This window comes from Euleptes europaea, chromosome 15 (genome assembly GCF_029931775.1).
Source record: "Euleptes europaea isolate rEulEur1 chromosome 15, rEulEur1.hap1, whole genome shotgun sequence".
NCBI lineage: Eukaryota > Metazoa > Chordata > Lepidosauria > Squamata > Sphaerodactylidae > Euleptes > Euleptes europaea.
This window is the reverse complement of record NC_079326.1, coordinates 39,503,204-39,525,544: the sequence shown is the minus strand read 5'-3', so window position 1 is coordinate 39,525,544 and position 22,341 is coordinate 39,503,204. Positions and strand designations below refer to the sequence as shown.

The window sequence follows — 22,341 nt, the reverse complement described above, 5'->3', positions numbered from 1 at the left end:
GCCTCTGATTTTAATTAAGACAAAAGTGTGTCTCAGCTTTCAGAACCAGGCGGAATGTAAATCCAAAAATAAATCCCACTTACCGTCGAATTTCTTTTGAAAGGATTTCCAAGCTCACATTCTACTAGAGAGCCGTTTTGATTGGCTCCGCAGGCCATTTGCTTCTCCTAAATTTTGAAAAGACATTTCAGTACCAAGGTAAACAGAGCCTTTGTTTTTCCTCAAAATCCAAAACGGAATACTTACCAGAAAGCCTTTTGGCTCCCTAAAGGCAGAGTAAGTTAAGCTATCTGGAAAGGTGGCGATTAATTTAGCTTCGTGGGCATCATCACCATCCCTCTGGGGGTGTCTCAGATCCGATGGGATGTTTGTCACTGTAATTTCAAGGGCAATGTCTTTCTGGTCTTTAAGGACAAGCACCGGAATGCCGTTCTCACTAGGAAAACAAAAAAAGAACAAGTCCCGTCTGAGGAGACTTTAGGGAGAAAACATCTCACGACGTAATGAAAGTCCCTATCTTTTCGGACGCTGCCAGTTTAGGAAATGAGGCTTACATTGGTAAAGGAACAAATTTATCTTCACTTCCTTCTCTGGAGCAGAATTTGTAGTTAAGCTTCAGGTTGCTGTGGCATATGTTGTCTGATCCACACCCTTCTTTTAGGAATTGTACCTACAAAAGAGCCCCAAATTTAAAGTCAGTAGTAGGGTATAAAATATAACAACTTCTAATAGTTTCAAAGCCAGAGTAGGCCTCCGTTCCACAGCACCACTTGACATGTCTTCCCTTCCCCAAGCAAACTGCCATTTTTACCATGAAATTAGAGTCAGAATAAGGACCTGCTTCCCTATGGTCCTATTCTACAGTGCTCCAGTACCATTTGCATCTGGGAACCGCACGGGCCAGCCAGTGGAGTGGCTTGCTAGTTGTTGAGTACTATTCTTTATTGCCCAGCCAGACAATAGGGTGAAATGGACCTATGCAACTAGATCATTCCTAGATCATTGCTCCTTAACCTTTAATACACTACCGCTTCCCCCAAGTAGGGGGGAGGGCTGTGGCTCAGTGGAAGAGCCTCTGCTTGACATGCAGAAGGTCCCAGGTTCAATCCCCAGAATCTCCAGTTATAGGGACTAGGCAGTAGGTGATGTGAAAGACCTCAGCCTGAGACCCTGGAGAGCCGCTGCCAGTCTGAGTAGACCATACTGACCTTGATGAACTAATGGTCTGATTCAGTGTAAGGCAGCCTCATGTGTTCATTTGTTCAAGTATACAACATTACCAGTGAATGCCACCTCCAATGTATTTATGTGTATGTTTAGATGATACCTTTCCCACCAACCACAAGAGCTCAAAGCAACTCGCAAAGACACCTGTTCCATGGGTAATCTAAAATTAATGTCAAAAATTGACAAGAACACAGAGCCCTGTAACTTCTCCCCAACAGAAGACCGCCTTTACAAAATGAACTGCAGAGTGTCCACCTAACTGTCTTACATTTCTTAGAGAAGGCAGAAACTGTTGGGGAGGGCATTCCATAACACAGGAGCCAGCACTGAAAAACAGCAGGCCTGTGCAGGGGCCAAAAGAACAGCTCAAAAGGGGAGGGTCGGCCAGGAAGCAGCCCTTGGGAGCACCTAAGGTGGTAAGCAGGCTCTTAAAAGTTTTGTTGTTGTTGTTTTTTAAAAAGGGGCATAAAACAGCACTCCAAAGAAGGCCCAGTTATATATGTGTACTTATATGTATGTTTATTATTTTAGGTAATAGTTAAATTGTGGAACTCCCTGCCCCAGGATGGGGGGATGGCTGCCAACTTGGAAGGCATTAAGAGGGGAGTGGACATGTTCATGGAGGATAGGGCTATCCATGGCTACTAGTAAAAATGGATACTAGTCATGATGCATATAACTATTCTCTCCAGGATCAGAGGAGAATGCCTATTATATGAGGTGCTGTGGAACACAGGCAGGATAATGCTGCTGCAGTCGTCTTGTTTGTGGGCTTCCTAGAGGCACCGGGTTGGCCACTGTGCGAACAGACTGCTGGACTTGATGGACCTTGGTCTGACCCAACATGGCCTTTGTTATGTTCTTATGTTCTAGGCAACACAGACCTCAGTCATGCATTCAATGAAATCTTTGGGCCTGATGACCATCAGCCAACTCCTTAGTGTACGGTTTGAATTGTATTTTCTGTGTGCCACTTTTTCAAGAGCCTGTGAGAAAAATGCAGGACTCAGGGTTTTATCCTCAGTGCAATGTGGATAAAGAACAACCCTTCAAACAGAGAAAAACAACCCTTCGCTTGCTGTCTGAAGCCAATGGAAGTGGAGGGAAGGGGCTGCCTAAAATCCTGAATTCTCTCCCATTTTCCTCCGAAGGGTCTGAATGCTTTCCCCTGGCCCTGTTGCTTTGGCAATGGGAATGTTTTAGACGCTCCCATCCTTTTAGCCTCCTATGAACACTGCTGCACCTTTCTGCAAAAGGTGAGAAGGTTTATGGGGAAAATAAAAGTTCACATTTTTCTTAGCACTTCTTGCAGGAAATGTCTGTGTGTTTTTGCTGTCAAGTCACAACTGACTTCCAGCGACCCTGTAGGGTTTTCATGGCAAGAGACGTTCAAAGGTGGTTTGCCTTTGCCTGACTCCACGTCATGTCCCTGGTATTCCTTGGAGGTCTCCCATCCAACTACTTGTCAGGGTCGAGGCTGAGAATGTGTGACTGGCACAAGGTCACCCAGCAAGTTTTCATGGCAGAGTAGGGATTAAAACCTGTGTTTCCCAGATCCTAGTCTGACACCTTAACCACAATACCACGCTGGCTCTGCCTGCAGGAAATAGGACACAGTAAATGCAGATTTTGAATAACTGATAATAAAGATGGAATAAGCAGCTGAGATAACTCTATGCTTCCAAATAACAGTGTGGCTTAGGGCTGCCAGCCTCCAAGTGTTATCCAGACTTTCCGAGATAAGTTCCCCTGGTGAAAATGGCATTTTGGAAGGTGGACTCTATGACATCTCTCCCCTTCCCCAGGCTCCACCCTCCAAATGTCAATGAACTTTCCAATCTGGAGTTGGCAACCCTAAGCATAACCTAAACAGATTGTAATAGATCAATATCTAATAACAAACAACTTACTTCTGAATTAACTGTTTTTGGTTCATTTGAGTTTAGAATTGGAACGAGATCTGGAAGTGACCTTCCTTGCCTTCTGCTGGGTTGCATACTGGATTCGGACCCTTTAATTCTGACGCCAACTGTTACAGGAATAGGACGCAGTTTATCCTTAATTTTGTCCTAAGAAATATTGAAAGAATATTCAATTAGAACACAGAAGAAGAGGAAAATCCTCATTGGGCCCGCAACTAGCAACCTGATCCTCAGACCTGTTTACGTTACTAAGCAAAGGCTTTGTAATGTTGTGTACCCACAGCCTGCATCACAAAAATGGGTTGTCACACCAGTGTTGCTAAGGCACATCTGTTTGCAACACCAGGAGAATTAAAAAATGTTGATGAAAAGGGAGCATTGCTTTCATTATGCTTTAAAGGCACAGATAAAGCTCACATCTGGTGATGCATGTACTTTTGATGCGGAATGTATAACGCAGGTACCTGTCTCAGATAACCAAAGCCACACTATACTCACTGTAAGAATTGACATTTCTGTGGCTAGTTTGCCATCCCGTTCCCCAAGCATGAGCCACAGGCCCGTGAGGTATCCTAAAATCCAAGGAAGGAAAAACATTCCAATTGATCAACGTTTGCATTAGCACTTGTCGTACCTGCAGTACGAGTTTATTGGTCACACACTCTTGCCTCTTCTGTCCTGCCAGAGTCACGCTTTCGCTGAACTGATCGGAGAGGCCTTCCACAAACTGCACTCTAGACGGCAGGCCTAATCGCCTCCTTTCGTTTTCCGCTTCAAATGTATAGTCCAGAACTTGGGAGGGTTACGGGGGTTGGGACAGAGGATCAAAGCAAAATCGCCGTAAGTAGAAATGTAAAACATCATGAGGGCTATATTCTGAACTATGCAACCTATAGAAGAAGACACATGCTAACCAACAGGTAATAAGAAGAGGAGGAAGAAGAAGAGTTGGTTTTTATATGCCAACTTTCTCTACCACTTAAGGGAGACTCAAACCGGCTTACAACCACCTTCCCTTCCCCTCCCCACAACAGACAACCTGTGAGGTAGGTGGGGCTGAGAGAGTGTGACTGGCCCAAGGTCACCCAGCAGGGTTCGTGTGTAGGAGTGGGGAAATAAACCCAGTTCTCCAGATCAGACTCCACTGCTCCAAACCACCATTCTTAACCACTACACCGCACAAGTCAAGAAAAGCAAGCAAACAACCAAGTCGTTGGGTATCACTCCATCTATCCCTACCCTTTACATGCAACGGCTGTTCTAGCACCATCCTTGGCAACCTTACTACAAGGACCAGAGGTCAGCTCCCTAAGACAACCTCCCAGACAACCTCCACCTGATCAGTCGGCTGCCCAGAGAAGTTCCTCCAGACCCAGCAGAGCCACCAGGGTTCTTTGTCTAAAGATGGGCGCCAGTCCTTTCAGAGGCCAACCTTATGACTAGAACAGCCCCCCAAGGGCCCTTTTTGGCAACCAGTCGTTGCAGTTTTGTGTGGCATTGAGTCAGAACACAACAGATAGGTGTGTTCTTTTCATTGTATCCCAAGGGTACAGGCTGGAGTTGAAGTCCCTGCCCATTTGCACTACTGTGCTACAAGTAGTCGACAACCTGATTCCCAGGTTAGTCAAGAAAGTATAGGATCCTGACAACTCAGTTGGGTTCTATTCCCATTTCTTTTTGGTTAATAAGAAGGACGGGGGCAAGAGGCCCATCCTAGACCTTAGAAAGTTGAATAATTCTCTCCGTGTTCCGAATGGTTTCCTTGGTCACAGATTATTTTAATTCACCCATAGAACTCAGTGATATGCAGGTATGATTATAGTAACTTACTTATTTTGGGGTTGAAGTCACTGGGACTAGCTGTATATTCAAAACATGCTTTAACATTGATGCTGCAAGAATTCAAGAGCACAGAATTAACTTTAAAAAGTTCAGAACGGTAAATAGCTCATTAAACGTCATGGCACTCTCAAGAGTAAACGAGAAATAATGGACCACTTCGGGACCCATCCTTGAAAGCTAAAATACTAGCTATAAGCATGTCTTTTACATAAGTAAAGCTCCGTACTTGTGTTACTACAACAACGTGGGAACCTTGGCAGCATCAGTCATTCTCACACTGCCAGATTAACATGAAAACGTTGGAAGCACTCAAGAGGAATCTCCACAGTGGTTTCTACACATGCCAGCATCAACCCTGAGGAATCCTGGCTAACCCTGGAGTGAGGAGGAGATGTAGCGTGGGCTGCCCCCAGAGACATTGGAAGGAATGCGGCAGCTCCCACGCTGCCAAATAACATCTTATCCTAAGAGACAGAATATTGGCTGGCAGGGACAGCAACTTCTGATGATATATTTCACCCACCCTCCCACACAAGGTCTTAAGTATATGAAATACATGGAAGTTAACTCAGCGTTATAAGCAAAAGGTAAAGATTACACTGCTTACCAAATTCCACTGAGCTGAGCACAGTTTTTTCTGTTCATGTCAATTTTGTCTGGAGAGATCTCGATAGTTTTCTTAATGCTTAGCACCGGCCTTGACCTGGTGTATTTGAGGGGAAGAAGTTGTTACAGTTATCGACACCATAAAAAGAGGAAACCAGGTACTCTGATCAACCGTAAATGCAGCACTAGGCTTTCCCTCCTTACAGGGCTGTGGAGAGGCAAAGATACCGTGCTTTGTGATTTGCTGTGTGTTGCTATTTACGGCATTCCAAGTTTTTCTTTTTATACTGGCTACAAATAAAACAGTAGAACATTTTAATAAAAAAGCCTAGCACAACAGACAAAAGCCAAATGACTGCACTGAGAATTAAACTGTGACTTCCCATTCCCTCTTCTCCCATTTATTATGCACAAAAGATAGGAAAAGTCATAATGATGATTTCCTACAGCAGTGGTAACTTAGGCTTGAGCTCTCACAGATAAGGTTGTAAATCTCCGTGTGGACTACACCAGCAAGTGAGAAACAGTTAATCCCTCCATGAATTATCTAGAGATTGGCTCTTAACTGCCTTTAAGCATCTTTTTACTCAAGCAATCCACTGAATAATAGTGAAGAGATCATGGTACACACCTGTAAACAGACACAGAATCTGAAAGCGACCCAACAGCAATATCAGGATAGGAGTTTCTGTCAAGATCCATGTTTCCGGTAATAGAATAACCAAAGAACGAAATGTCATTGGCTTTGCCATCGAGAATCTAAAACAAAACCAGGAGTATACAAGCTGTTGTGACAAACTGCATTTCATCCCTGAGAAGAGGCTTATATAAATAAGACGTACTGGGGGTGGGGGAATCAAACACAGTGGATGGGTGCATGGTAAGGAACAAGGAGGCTAAGAGCAATGTGTGTGTGTGTGTGTAAAGTGCCGTCAAGTCGCAGCCGACTTATGGCGACCCCTTTTTGGGGGGTTTTCAAGGCAAGAGACTAACAGAGGTGGTTTGCCAGTGCCTTCCTCTGCACAGCAACCCTGGTATTCCTTGGTGGTCTCCCATCCAAATACTAACCAGGACCGACCCTGCTTAGCTTCTGAGATCTGAGGAGATCAGGCTAGCCTGGGCCATCCAGGTCAGCTGGAAAAGAGAGTCATAAAGGCAGTAGGAAACCCTAAGCTGTCGAATCCTACAGAGCTTTAGGGCTCTGGAAAGCCGGCAAGCATTCCTCACCAATCAAACAGAGCTAGTCAGGCGTCTCTCTCATCAGCACCAATTTCTGAAATTGTAAGCTGTTATAAGAATGATTGATTTGCACAGTTTCAAGAGTTTGTGGATGAACAGACAGAACAGATAGTCAATTGTTTCAGATTTCCTATCTGAATAAACCTTATAAAATAAAAATAGAATAATCAATGCTGGTTTAAAAGGTTGGGGGAGGATTATCAGACTACATTGTTTAGAGGCCATACATAAAAATTCAAGTAATCTGGGGATCCTAGGAGAAAAAGTAAAAATATCATGAGGGAAATACACAGGACTGAGTCTTGCAACAAGTTAGAAGAAGAAAAGGAGGAGTTGGTTTTTATATGCCGACTTTCTCTACCATTTAAGGAAGAATCAAACAGGCTTACAATCACCTTCCCTTCCCCTCCCCACAACAGACACCCTGTGAGGTAGGTGGGGCTGAGAGAGTATGACGAGCCCAAGGTCACCCAGCTGGCTTCATGTGGAGGAGTGGGGAATCAAACCCGGTTCTCCAGATCAGAGTCCCACACTCCAAACCACTGCTATTAACCACTACACCACACTGGTTGCTTATACATTCCATGAAGGTCAACAGAATAGATTTAAGTGGGGGAAATATAAGGATGGCAGCCTTTCTACTGAATAAATATAGAGCTGAACGTCACTTGTTTGCCACTGGAACATCTAATTCCATTTCTCTATACTTTGTTGTTGCTGTTTTCTCTAAGCCTGAGCTATGATCCCGATGAAAACCACAGAAAACGTGGAAGAAAGTTTATTTGGGAAGGAAGATTCACATCAGAAAGGCAGCTGAATTATACCTGCAGGCAGCCAGGAAGGAAGCATGCATTTATGGAAGCCTGCCCCGCCCCCCCAAAAAAAGGTGGCAGATTTATGTGGTCATGAAGAGGATGAAAGGTTGGGAGGAACAGAAAGCAGCACACAAAGGCAAAAAGAAGGCAGAGAAAAACAACTGTTTAGGACTTTGGATATATGTGAAAGGAAGTTCAGAGAAGTGGACCCTCTCTTTTATTACCTGTGCTGGTTTTGTATTTATTCCATTGCTGGAGCCATGATATATATACACCTTGCCAAAACCATCATATGGAGCTCCCACAGCGATATCTGTTTTTTTCAAATAAAAATACAGGCATTCAAAACTGAACTCGTGATTTTGAGAAATGCTTGTGCATCATTCAGTGGTTTAAATAAGACATTGTAAATTGTGTTTATACAAATTCAGCATGGTGGGGGATAAGTGTAAAAGAACGAATTTGAAACTGTAGTGGTTTTAAATCACAATGCGACAGAAATAGAAACAAGGTTTACTAGGGTGGCAGTTTTTGACACAAATTTTGCAAGGTTACATTTTTAGAACAAATAGCTGTACCATTTTTTTAAAAAGAATTTGTACCACTATCAAAACACAGTTTTTGTTGGATGCAACAACTATGAACATGAAAACATATCCCCACACAAAAACTCACTGAATTTTCTCTGCAGTGCTAGTAAACATAGCAGAAGCTGATATCCAGACTCCTTACCTGGATAACCATCTTGATTAACGTCACCAATACTTTCAACTGCAATTCCAAACATGGAGTCTGTGGTTCCATTGAGCCGAATTGGCTTTACCCCTTCCCACTTGCCTTGCTGATTAATATAAACATACACAGCACCACCAATTTCTCCATCCCTGTCAAAATACTGCGGGGCGCCAACAACTATATCCTGCCAACTAAGGAGGGGAAAGAAACCAACAAAAATATATCAGTGATCACTGAATAACTCAATACGGTATACAACGCAACGAGAAGCAGCAACTCACAAAGGTTCCTTTTAAGCTATTTTAATAAGGTTCGAGGATAAAATGACAAAATCTTCTTTACTTACTAAGTGCTGTGGTATTTTACAAAGCTTTTTACTTCTTTGTGGCCTTTGAATACAACAGTAACAGCGGTTTTAACTGTTATAGCCTACAATAGTATTCCAATTTTTCATATATGGAATCAGGCTTATAAAATGTAACTTGCCCAAAGACTATTGTCAGAAGAGGTTCTTGAATCCAAATTCTAGTCCAGCTGGACTATACTGGCTCTCATTAGGAGAAAGATAAGGGTAGTTTAGGGAGCAGTTTTTTTCTTTTATTTTAATCTTTCCAAATTAACAAGGAACAGCTCATTTTTCCATTTTACAAAAGAAGAGATAAATGTACATACAAGAAGCTGCCTTATACTGATGGACCATTGGTCCATCAAGGCCAGTAATGTCTACTCAGACTGGAAGCAGCTCTCCAGGGTCTCAAGTGGAGGTCTTTCACATCACCTTCTACCTGATCTTTTTAAGTGGAGATGCCAGGAATTGAACCTGGGACCTTCTGCAAGCAAAGTAGAGGCTCTTCCACTGAGCCAGAGCCCTTCGCCTGAGCTACAATACGAAGGAGAGAAACGCAAGTTAAGAGTCAGAGGAGAACCTTACTCATCACTGTTGAGGTCTACAACTGCTACATCATAGCCAAACGAAGAAGCCAGCCCCTCGCCTTCAAACATGTGCTCAAGGGTCAGCGCACTTGGAGTGTTGCGGTCTTTTTTCAACAGGACAACAGCTCCGCTATGGTTTGCTCTTGGGGCTCCAGAAACAAATGTTATCTCTTCTTTAGAAACTATACCTTTTCCCGAGTCCAAAGAAAACCCTGCAAAATAAATGTTCAGTTGAAGTGAACTTTACACTGTTGCTTGTCAAATGTCGGTAATTATACTATATTAAAGTGGTGGCGGGAAGGATTGGACATGTACGGTACATGTATACTTCAAACCAAACTATTTGCATTGTTTTATATAAGGCACACAGGATTTGCCATTTTTTTAACTGCACACACTTCCAGAAGTCTGAGCCATACCACTTTAACATAGGGCACCCGTAATATTATATGAATGTTAACTCCTCATGGCAAATGACCCATGCTCTTCACATTCTCTATACAAATGGCCTTTGAACAAAGACAGCATTCTGTGAACTGAAATCTTACAAACGAAGCAGCACTGAATTAATCAGCATTATTTTCGAAAGTCCAGTGAAGGAAACGTAGAAGCAATGGTCTACAATGTCCATTAAAAAAATAACTCTCAGGGCAGAACTACATGTTATTGTAGCATGTAATGCTATCAGCCCACTTTACAGGGCTACCGTGATTATACAGTGCTTTGGCTCCATTTAAGGAGTTTGCACAACAGTCCATCCTGAGCAGTATAAATTTATACTGCCTTTCCTTGGCTTAATCTTGTGCTTCCTGAGCTCTCAATTCAATGGTTAATAAGTATGGATGCCTAGCAGAGGTGTCTTTCATGACTGCCTTAGTTCTAACTGTTCCATGCCCTGGAGGTACATAGACAGACAGCGCATTCCTGAGCTCTAAGGGCGAAAGCCCTTAGGAGGCCAGGAAGGTGCTGCGCCAGCAATTGGGGACCCTGCGCCGGCATCCGGACAACTTATGCCAGCGTTAGTGGCCCCAAAGCCGGCGGAAAGGCCGGACGCTGGTTGCTTGGTGTGGCAGTGCCACCCCAGGACACCGACAGGGCCTTCCGCCAGCATCCCACCAGAGTAAAAGGCTGTGCTGGCATCCCAGGAATGCATAGTGGAGCTATGTTTTACTCTTGCACCAATGTAACAGGGTTTTTAAAGGCAATAGAGAAACAGATATGAGACAGCTGCTGACAATGATATCCCTATGTCAAGGTTTCTCCTCTGCTCCTGAAAACATGTAGGATCAGCCAACAGAAGCAGCAACCAGTGGCATTGAACGGATGCTGGTCATTACGGTGTCACAAGTATACAGTCATGCTCTTAATTTATGGGGGACATCTTGACAGAGATACAAGTTTCAAGGCAGCCCAGTACATAACATGTAGCTCCGCTCTCAGCGGCATTAAGGTGAACATGCTCCAAATCCTTTTTAAAAAAAAACATTCTGAGGGAAGCTGGAAAGAAAACATGATGCCCCAGCCAGTGTTACCCTTAGATGCCTTCGCTGCTGCCATTTTGACCGTCAGAGAAAGAAATTCATTTTGAGATAAGGTTCGATTCAGATACCGATACCGGTGGACTACAACTCTTTGGTGCTAGTAGCATTTTCTCTCTCTTCTCGTGATGTATACGGAGAGGGACTGGGTTACTGGAATACCACCAGTCAAGTGACCACTGGGTCTTCCAATCTCTCCAAGGCCCCTAATCAGGGGAAATATCTAGTGCTTCTACATCAAAAAAGACCTCTTGTATCATAAAGACTCTCATCTCATTTGCATTTCTTCTATCGCATGCATTAACTTGAAATGGAAATTAAACATGGTGCCAAAATGTCTGGTATTTAATTAATGAAGCAGCATGGAGTATCATGACAGAGGTCACAAACCTAGGTAGCTATTCGTCATCAAATCAGTGGGCTTGTCTACTTTGACACCAGGAGGCGGTGTTTTGTAGACAAACTGATCAGGGTTAGTATCAGACACACTCGTCATAAAAAGAAGACCTGTAAAACGTGAGTGGAGACAGAAGATTCAGGAAAGGAAGACAGTCAAGTGAAGAAAAGATCATAACAAACAGAAATGGACGAGGTTACCTGAAATACAGCAGAAGCTTACCAACACAGAGTACAGAGCAGCAAGAGAGAGAAATTGAGACAGCAGAAATACATTCATCAAGGAAAAGAAGTAGAAGGACATCTAGAGGTAACACATTCAGAAATGTAAACCTATGAATGTTTGTTGTAACACAGAATTATCAGTAAACATCACAAAAGGTCATTATTACTTTTGAAATCTTATTCTGGGCAATCTGGACATTTCTTTACAGTGCCTTCTCAAGTCTTGATCCATATTACCAATACGAATTAACCATATTAACTCTTACATACTTGTCTGCTCCAGTTCTGTGTAAATGCGCTAAGAATTGCATGAATTCTATATCATGAGACACGCTCACTAGCCAATACGTAGATTATTAACCCTGAAAAGCAACTTTCACCTGGACGAAAGTCCTGGAGAATGTGGACAGAAAAGACTATATTTGGAGGCATAGTTCCTCATAGGATTTTGACTACAAAAATGTCGAACTGCAAGATGACATTCGCTTTCTTGATTGCTTGCACTGCGGGGAACTTTGTTACCCTTCTTCACAAACACTGCACAGATAGTCATCACTGTCAATCCACATTTGAAAGCAGGACATTGAAAAACATGCCAGGTTGCACACAAAATCTTTTGGAGCACCCATGGAAGCACTGCAAAGACGCCTCTGAAGTTACCTGACAATTCTGATGCATTCACAGCAGATACAGCACGAAAGCCGACCCCAGCTAACAAAATCCCGTTTAGTTACAAATAAATTCCCCAGACCTCCCTGTGCTTCGTGCTTAAAGTAATGCAACTTAGGGCTATTGATCCATGTACAGTACTTACTGTGCAAGACCATTATTATGATCACACCAGAAACATATGCAAATCCTCATCATCCCTCTTAAATGTCTCATTACATTAGCAGCTTGAGGTACCTCTCCAGAGTACCGTTTTACACCTTCAAACCATCCATAATGTAAGAGGAGGGCACTGAAGAGCCAACTATTGGCTTACACACATCCAAGGAAGTCTGTCTCAATTACTTTCCCAGCAGCAATTGGCGTTATTACTTTCTGTTTGAATAGCAATTCTCGTAGACCTTTGAAGAAGCTTAATCCTACCTAAGTAACTGTTAGCTGGAACAGGGACTAGGTTCTCATCACGGCTGTTCTCATCACCAACTTCGTAAGGCCCATCGTCAAAGATACCCATGTCATAAAATGTCTGGTTTTTTTGCTCTGCCCGAACCACTCCTAGAAGGATGAAATGGCAAAAATCAAAAGTGGAATGAATGACGAGGGAAGGCGGCGGGGGGGAAAAAATCAAGGCAACAATGGTATAGTTTTGTTTGGAAGGAATGAGGGAACCGCAACACTGGCTGGCTTCGGATGTCCCGCTCCTGAAAGGGACAGCTCTTTTGCAACCGAGCCTATGGGAGTGCTGCTCCAGCATCTAATAATCTTTCAGAGGGGGGGTTGGCATTTTGGAGGGAAGCACAGCGGCAGTCAGTTTGGGTCTGCCTCAGCAAGGGAGCATATATGTAAAAGGGTAGCTCTGCTTGATAGCATGCCAGAGTGGTTTAACTGTCCATCTCTGTGAGAAGGCAGAGTACCCGGTTGTCGGGCCTGCCTCTGGCGATGAGCAGACCTTGCACCGTTTAGTCGGACTCTGGAGAAAAGGCAGGGGTGTGTATGAGAGAGAGACAGAGACACAGCACTAGGCAGTGAAAACCTGGTTGTAACCACAAGTACTAAGGGAGAATTTAAGTCACAACCTGAAGCCTTACCTCAGCCAGGCTTCTCCCGTGATTGACTGGAGACCTGGGCTGCTGAGGTGTTCTTTAAAAACAACTCTTGCCTCAGTGAGCCCTGTGTTCTTCTTGCTCACCACAGAACTTACTTCACAGCAGTGAACACAAAAACTTTACATTCACTACTCCAACTACACCTGTAAAACTGAGGGGAACAACTGATGGGAAAGTTTCATTTTAAAAGAGCCTAGTTGCCCAAAATCTTAAGAGGCTGTGTGGGTCTCCTCACTTGCTTTACAGGAGCCTGTTACACACAGCATCAGGAAGCTTCATGTATACGTTGCATCCCAGTGTGGAAGAGAGAAGGAATATGTGTGTGTGTGTGTGTGTGTACACACACACACACACACACACACACACACACACACACACACTCCTTCTCTCTTCCTCACTGGGAATCTATATATATAAGGAATGGTTCTAGAATTCTCATCTGAATTTCTTCCAGATTTGGGATTTCCCAATGGCCCGATCTTGTTTCCAGAGAAGCACTAATGCATCAAAGCCTTCTGTTCTTAATTTCCCTAGTGCAAATGTGGTGTTTTCAATTCCCATTTTTTTTCATTCAGGTCATCCAGGTGTACCATCAACATACATGTGCTGATTACATCACAGTGGGAAAAGGAACCCTGCTGTGTTAAAGTCTCCCTGAAACGGAAAAAACATCACAGCAGACAAAGAAAGGGGCTGTCCCCTTTCTCACCACTATCTGTTTTCTGTTTCCAAATTTCTCTCCTTGGAGGAACAGACAAAGATAAAATCCAACACCTGTAGCCTGAAGAAGATGCAGACCTTCCTCTCACAGTTTCAGTAACCTGTAAACCCTCCAAAAACATGCTCACTGACAACCGAGGCAAAGGGTACTTGTACCTATTCTAGTATGATTATTAGAAATTCTCCAAATTAGACTGAAAGCAAGCCAAGTAGAATGTAGGGCAGAGTGAACTCATGGAAGAAGAATGGAATGGAACTTGGAGGTAGAGGTGATGTGTGGACCCTGGTTGATGCCAGGTCGGTGATAAACCAAAAATGTTCTCCTGCATTGTGACTATTTGTGGGGGTGGGGGGATGTAGTCCCTTTAGAGGTGGTGGCAGTGACTGACTTGGCTACCACCAGTCAGAGACTGCTTTGAGGTCTGGGATAGGGTAAGGATGCAGACTGTAGGAACAAGCATAGAAACAGAAATACCAGAGTAACGTGTATCCCCCCGTTTTGAGTTTGATTTGGGAAATCCATCCATTTCTACCTGATGTGCCTACTAGGAAGAACAGCCATGGTCCCAACAGGAAAACAAAAGGGTGGCATGACAAGGTAAATGGGGACAGCTGTGTCTAGTAGCCCCTGCTGTAAACCAGAGTGGCGTAGTGGTTAAGAGTGGTGGTTTGGAGCGGTGGAGTCTGATCTGGAGAACCGGGTTTGATTCCCCACTCCTCCACATGAAATGTGGAGGCTAATCTGGTGAACTGGATTTGTTTCCCCACTCCTACACACGAAGCCAGCTGGATGACCTTGGGCTAGTCACATTCTCTCAGCCCCACCCACTTCACAGGGTGTCTGTTGTGGGGAGGGGAAGGGAAGGTAATTGTAAGCCAGTTTGAGTCTCCCTTAAGTGGTAGAGAAAGTCGGCATATAAAAACAACCTGTTCTTCTTTGGTTCTTGTAGGTTATCTGGGCTGTGTGACCGTGCTCTTGGTATACCAAGACCACCGTCACACAGCCTGGATAACCTACAAGAACCAATGAACTCTGACCGTGAAAGCCTTCGACAACCTCTTCTTCTTCTTCTTCTTCTAAACTTGGCAGTGCAAAGGCACTGTCAAACATTATTGTCACTACACCATTGAAATGGAATGAAGAAAATACACTCTCCGAAATGTGTGTCTCTGGATGAGAGTTAACATTTCATATTAACGAGAGCACCGGCTCAAAAATGCTCTTTGGGGGCTGTTCAAAGTGTATATCAATTCATAGTAATAAATGATAAATTTTTCAGAAACAGCCTACAATAACTACTGAAAAAAACCTGAATTCTCAATTTCTGTTAGATGCAGAACCGTCCACTAACTATGACTTCCTCAGCAAAAGATATGAAGATCATACTCTAGCAGATCCCTCTGCTTTGATCAGTAGATATAATCAATCTAATTTGACTGTACAGACATGTATTTTCAGTTCAGACATGTATTTCCGCTGCAGCGGCTGTCCTCCTAGTTCCGATAAAGCAGTCGCTCGCTCTGATATCCCATACCGGAACTGTCAGTTTTCCACGGTGCGAAACCAGTGTGTAGTTTTCACTCAAGTTCACCTTGTGCCAAGGCTGAGGGATTTTGCATGGTTCATGTGTCAGGCACAGGTGCCTTCTGTAAGGATTTATCACACAGGAAGAAAGAATACCACAGCTGTCCTCGTAACAAGGCAGCAAGACAAACAAAGAGTTTTTTTAAATACAGGTAACTGGGGGGGGGGAGTCAGAGCCTTTAAGCACACACAAGTCGAGACAAATCCAATTGCTTATTACTAGGGTTTTCTCCCTTGAATACTGCCTACCCCAAGCAAGTCATTCATGGAGGTCAATGTACTGTTACCCAACTAAAACAAAACAAAACCACCGTAATTCTGGCTATTGTGGCATCTGCGCTCTCTCTCTTTGCATAACCTTCCTCGACACTTGAATGCAGATACTCAGGAGCTCTTTCTGATTTTATTTTATGGGCACGGATTCAGGATCCAGGGTTGCATGATTCCCTCATTTTTTTAACTTCAGCAGATGAGGATAAAGAAGAGGAGGAGGAGGAGGAGGAGGAGGAGGAGGAGGAGGAGGAGGAGGAGGAGAAGAAGAAGAAGAAGAGTTGGTTTTTATATGATGACTTTCTCAGCCACTTAAGGAAGAATCAAACCGGCTTACAATCACTTTCCCTTTCCCTCCCCACAACAGACACCCTGTGAGGTAGGTGGGGCTGAGAGAGCTTTAAGAGAACTGTGACTAGCCCAAGGTCACCCAGCTGGCTTCATGTGTAGGAGTGGGGAAACCAACCTGGTTCACCAGATTAGCATCCGCCGCTCATGTGGAGGAGTGGGGGAAATCAATCCCGGTTCTCCAGAGTGGGGGAATGGGGGAAATCAATCCGGTACACCACCCCAAACCACCACTCATTAACCACTACACCACACTGCTTGCAAAGAACACAATGACTCCTTCAGCAATTTAAGCATTGTTTAAGAATGCCTATTCTTGAAAGAGTGCAAAAAAACCCTGAAGCCGTACCTTTCCAGTTGTAGGTACCCGGTGCCCCAAATACAACATAATGATGGTCTCTGGTAAAAGTGGCAGCCACTCCTTGCTGACACGAACCGAACTTCTCGTGGCCTCTCAGCCGGCCGTCACAAAAACTCCAGTCCCCTCCGTCCATGCCATCATCCTTGATGGTGAGATCCTGACTTAGTACATAACACCTCCCAATGATATCTCGAGTCTCCTGATTGGTGTTGACGTACTGCCTTTTCTCGTAGCGATGAGCACAGGTCTGCAAGACATTTAAAAAACACGTGTTCAGCAAAACACTTTCGCTCCCTCCTAGACGGAGTTCGCCTTCTCCACAAGAGCAATTAAAGCTTCCCATTGGGGCATTTCTTCTCTGCATGGGAAATATAAAATACTCCTCCACTAGGGCTGCCTTGCATCTGCTGTGCAGAAAAAGGCAGGATAAAAAAAGTTATTTTAAATAAAAGTCTTCTGCCACACTGCACCGCATTCGGCTGCCTCTCCCTTACGGGCTGCTCAGTGAAGGTATGCCTGTCGAGAAGATCCAGGTGGGAACTGGGACTTCTGGCCTCCACCGGCCTCCCATTGTAAAAGGCGTGGAGGCTCCTCAGCCCCTCAAAGGTCAGTCAGGAGCTACCTGGAATGGTTCCTGCTGCTGGGAGGGGGTGTTATTTGCTAACACCATTTCAGGTCAGAAATATGGAGTGGAGGGAGGCAGAAGCCGCTCCTCCCGATTTACAGTGGTGGTCCCAACTAGAATTGGGTCTCCACAGTGGGGTTAAAGGAGTGGTGGGAACTCGTTCTACAAGATGGTGGCACGTCCTCAGGGCAAACTCATCTAGTATAGCCTTAAGAAAACATACAGGTGATGCATTCTGCAACATGCAATCTGATCCATAAGCAATTAAGCCAGCGCAGTATAGTGGTTAGAGTGCCAGATTAGATATGGCGAGACTTAGGGTTCAAATCCATAAATAATGAAAGTGGACAATTGTAGGATCAGTAACGTCAAATATGCTTGTGAACTGAATAGTTATAATAAGTGTTGGGAAGGGGCTGTGGCTCAGTGGTAGAGCCGCTGCTTGGAGGGCAGAAGGTCCCAGGTACAATCCCTGTCATCTTCAGTTAAAAGGAGCAGGTAGGAGGTGATGTGAAAGGCCTCTGCTTGAGACCCTGGAGAGCTGCTGCCAGTCTGAGTAGACAATACTGATCTTGATGGACCAAGGCTCTGATTCAGGATAAGGCAGGTTTACGTATGTGTGTGCTGAATAAGAGTTGGTGCAAAGGTCACTGGATGGAATTATGACTTTTGCAGTGGGCTTTCCCCCCTGGTCTTGCAATATTTACCAATTACATTTTTATTCTGCTTGTCCACCAACGAGCTCAAGGAAATGTCCACTGCTCTCTTCTCTTCCCTTCTATTCTTACAACAACCCCCTGAGATCAGGCAGGCCGAGGGAGAATGACAGGCCCCATATCCTTTAAGAGAGCATCAGACATGGATTTGAACAGAGATTCCCCAAGTCCGATAATCTAACCACAACACCACACCAGCTCTCAAGAAGCTCATGAGGACCGTCATTAGTGTACAAGCGAACATTTCTCCTCTTACCAGGAAGAGTGTGATCATGATGTAAACAGAGATCTTGTGCGTGCAATTGTTTATATATCAATACGTTACCCCCTACAATGGGTGCTGTATCTTTCATCATGATGAAAATCTTGGGGGAAGGCCCATTAATGAAATCCACCACAATTCCTGGAAACCTTACCACCACTTTTCCGCCTGGCCCTTGACTTCGGACAGTTACACCCATCCATTGGTCCTCCTTGCTTTCTTTTGTTGGATCAGCTGGAAAAAAATGCCATAAAGGTAGTCTTGTGTGAGTTTCCCCTGAAATCATGGTTTCAAGAACATTAGTCTAGTCAGACGCAAACATTAAATTTAATGCCAAACCCCTTGACATTTTATTTAGTACTACAGTCCACCTCTAGATGGCACTGTTTGTCTACAGTATCAGCTTTAACTAATGATCTACAAGGTAGGCATTATTTTGAGGATGTTATACTTTTTAAAAAAAGTATATGCTGAAACCGTAACACACACACACACACACCCCGTTGTAAAATACTTAATTATCAGGAGGCTTCGAATCCCAATTTGTGGGAAGAAACAAGATGCTCAAGCCATGAGCCGGCTTACTGCGGAGGGAAGGCTACAAATGCGAAAATAAACAAATAAATATGGTAGAGCTCACCTCTCTCATCAAATTTTATCCGCACGCATGGCACATCTGGTAACAAAATGTCACAGCTGTACAACCCTCCCGCCCTCGTGGCTAGCTGAGTTGGGAAAGCTCTCTGCCGAGGTGCTCCCACCAGCAATCTGTGGAGAGAGGAAGAGTGGAATATTTTAGGAAGAACAGTTTCACAGAAGAAGGGTCAAAAGAAGATTCCATTATTTGCAAAGAGAAACTTAATTTCCCAGAAAACATGGCCATGAAGAAAATAACCTTTTTTTATTTTTCCACTGTAAAAAAGCAGCTATTTTCAATTAATGTAAAAAGCAACCAGTTAGCAGCCACATCAAGTATTTGCAGAGAATATGTCTCCTATCGTACCTTATCAACCAAAAAGGAGACCAAGAAATTAAAAGGAGATTGAGATTGGGAAGGGCAGTCATGAAGGAACTAGAAAAGATCCTTAAGTGTAAGGATGTGCCACCGATGACCATAATCAAGATAATTCATACCATAGTATTCCCCATTACTATGTATGGGTCTGAAAGTTGGACAATGATGAAAGCTGACAGGAAGAAAGTTGATTAATCTGAAATGTGTGGCAGGAGAGTTTTATAGCTACCAAATAACACAAATAAGGGGTTCTAAATCAAATCAAGCCTGAACTTTCCTTAGAAGCTAAAATGACTAAACTGGGGCTATTGTACAGTGGTCACATTATGAGAAGACAAGAGTCACTGTAAAGGCAAGAATGCTAGGAAAAGTTTAGGGCAGCAGGAAACGAGGAAGAACCAGCAAGAGATGGACTGACTCAATCAAGCAAAACCACAGCCCTCAGTTTGCAAGACCTACACAAGGCTGGTAATGATAGGGCATTTTGGAGACCATTAATTCATAGGGCTGCCTATGAACGCAATATATGATCATGATCCATTATGGTATATTTACTGTGTTTTTAGATGCATTTCAGGTTAAAAAAATGTTTTCAAAGCAACTTACAAAACTGGAAGAATGCATTAGCATTAGGGAACATGACTAGTCTTGACCCATTCCTCCTCTCCAAGTACCACCCAATTTACCTTCCGACCTTTGCATCCAAACTCTTTGAGTGTGCCGTCTATTGCTGCTATCTTGACTTCCTCCTCCAACTCCCTGCTCCACTTTTGACACTCTGGCTTCTTCGCTCTGCATTCCACTGAAACCATCCTCACAAAAATCACGGAGCCGCCAGATCCAAAGGTCTCTGCTCTCTCCCTCCTTAACCACTCAGCTATCTTTGATATAGTGGATTGACCTCTAATGAATGACTCCCTTCAGACCCCTAAGTTTCCATGACACAATCAGCTGTTTCTCTTCTGACCTGTCTAATCACTCGTCCAATTTTTCCACTGGGAAAAGTTCTTCCTTTCCTTTCTCTCTCTTTTTGGGGGTCCCCCAGGGATCTTGTCCTTTGCCCTCTTCTGTTCTCTGTCTCTGGATGACCTCATCAAATCCTATGACATTTAGTCACACCTGTATGCAGGTGACACCCAGCTCCATTTCTGAACTTTTCTTCTCCTGCATCACTGACTCCCTGTCAGATAGTTCAGCCGGGATGACTTATTGCTGTCTCAGACCTGGTATTTCCAGATGGAACTCCTCACCTTTCCTACCAAACCTTCCTCTCCTCACCATGACCACCCACTCTGCAGAACGGACTCGAAACCTTGGCTTTGCCTCAGACTCTTCTTTCTCCTTTGTCCTATGATCTGTTGCCAAGTCACATCCCTTCTTTCTTTACAATGTTACAAAAGTATGGGCCTTCTTCTCCTCCCTGGAGGTTTTTAAGCAGAGGCTAGATGGCCATCTGTCAGCAATGCTGATTCTATGACTTTAGGCAGATCATGTGAGGGAGGGCATTTTGGCCATCTTCTGGGCATGGAGTAGGGGGTCTCTGGGGGTGTGGGGGGGGAGGTAGTTGTGAATTTTCTGCATTGCGCAGTGGGTTGGACTAGATGACCCTGGTGGTCCCTTCCAACTCTATGATTCTATTATACAAAAAATATATTAAAAATTCTGATTCAGTATCTGGTCATCTCCACCTTGACTACCATGACCTTTTCCTCTTCTTCCACTTTCACAACCCAGCACTTTATTTTGTTTTATTTACATCATTTATACCCCACTTTTCTCCCCAATGGGGACCCAAAGTGGCTTGCAACATTCTCCCCTGCTCCATTTTAACTTCTTAACAACCCTGAGAGGTAGGTTAGGCTGAGAGTGTCTGATTGGCCCTAGGTCGCACAGTGCGCTTCCATGGCAGAGTCGGAATTTGAACCTGAGTCTCCCAGATCCTAGCCCAACATTTTAACCACTATACAATGCAGCCAGAATCATCCACCTTCTCATCACTCTGACCACTGATGCCCTCCTTAAATCTTTGAGCTAGCTTCTTGTCTGCTCCCAAACCTAGAATCCGCTCTTTCTTATACAGCTATCAGCCTCCAGGTGGGGCCCGGAGTTTTCCACAAATTACAACTCATCGTCTGACTACAGAGATCAATTCCCCTGGCGGAAATGGCAGCTTCAGAGGGCAGACTCCATAACATCACATCCCTGCTGAATTCCCTCCCCTCCCCAGTCTCCACCTTCTCCAAGCACTGTCCCCAAACCTCCAGGAATTTTCCAGTCCAGAGTTGGCAGCCCCATTTTCTTCTTTTCAAAGCTTCATGATTTCCCCAGCCAGCATGGTGTAGTGGTTATGAGCAGTGGTTTGGAGCAATGGACTCTAATCTGGAGAACTGGGTTTGATTCCCCACTCCTCCACATGAGCGGCGGATGCTAATCTGGTGAACTGGGTTGGTTTTCCCACTCTTCCACCTGAAGCCAGCTGGGTGACCTTGGGCTAGTCACAGCTCTCTTAGAGCTCTCTGAGACCCACCTACCTCACGGGGGGAGAGTGTTGTGGGGAAGGTGATTGTAAGCCAGTTTGATTCGTCCTTAAGTGGTAGAGAAAGTCGACATGTAAAAACAAACTCTTCTTCTTACTTCTCAATTGTTATAACCCCATCCGTCCTTGCCTGTGACCTTTCCTTTTCAGTCTCTGCCAATGTGTTATAAAATGCCTTTCCTCCGCCCGATCAGTACCCATCCTTTTGCTCAATATTAGGGCCCACCATAGAGAGGTGTACACAAGAATCCTGGAGGGGAAGAACACACTCGCTTTATGAGGCTCAACTGCAAAGAGCCACTAGATGAAGGTTGGCTTGGCTTACTATCACAGCACCATCTTTTATCCAAAAAGGTTTAATTTTACAAAACTGATCTGCACTGTTCTATCAAGCTCTTTTCTGCTTTGACAGGGGAAGAAGAGCCTATAGACAAATTTTTTGAGTGCCACACATGCTAGGCCACACTTATTCTGAATTATGATTACTGAGGAAGAGGAAGATTGGGGGGGAGGGGCAGGCAACTGTCACAAAAGCTGGTTTTGCTTATTAATTACACTTCCCCCACCCCTTTTTTTAAAAATGTGAAATGGTAGATGAATAGCCAATGGCTGTTAAATCTAGGGAAAGGGATGAATTACACTTTCTGGAT

At 44.2% G+C, this 22,341-nt stretch overlaps 1 protein-coding gene across 1 annotated transcript in view; it reads right to left on the bottom strand.

The window, feature by feature from the left end:
• Window positions 1-22,341, bottom strand: part of ITGA6 (integrin subunit alpha 6) — a 73,267-nt gene that overhangs the window by 14,836 nt on the left and 36,090 nt on the right. Inside the window, exons 2-16 of the mRNA XM_056861570.1 lie at window positions 18,781-18,908; window positions 18,295-18,374; window positions 16,526-16,784; window positions 12,571-12,702; window positions 9,318-9,531; window positions 8,384-8,577; window positions 7,876-7,964; window positions 6,229-6,356; window positions 5,599-5,694; window positions 4,980-5,041; window positions 3,784-3,941; window positions 3,138-3,296; window positions 555-670; window positions 247-436; window positions 84-167 (exon numbers count right to left, since the gene is read on the bottom strand). Of these exons, the coding sequence (XP_056717548.1) occupies window positions 84-167; window positions 247-436; window positions 555-670; window positions 3,138-3,296; window positions 3,784-3,941; window positions 4,980-5,041; window positions 5,599-5,694; window positions 6,229-6,356; window positions 7,876-7,964; window positions 8,384-8,577; window positions 9,318-9,531; window positions 12,571-12,702; window positions 16,526-16,784; window positions 18,295-18,374; window positions 18,781-18,908 (2,089 nt within the window). The remainder of the gene's footprint in view (window positions 1-83; window positions 168-246; window positions 437-554; window positions 671-3,137; window positions 3,297-3,783; window positions 3,942-4,979; window positions 5,042-5,598; window positions 5,695-6,228; window positions 6,357-7,875; window positions 7,965-8,383; window positions 8,578-9,317; window positions 9,532-12,570; window positions 12,703-16,525; window positions 16,785-18,294; window positions 18,375-18,780; window positions 18,909-22,341) is intronic.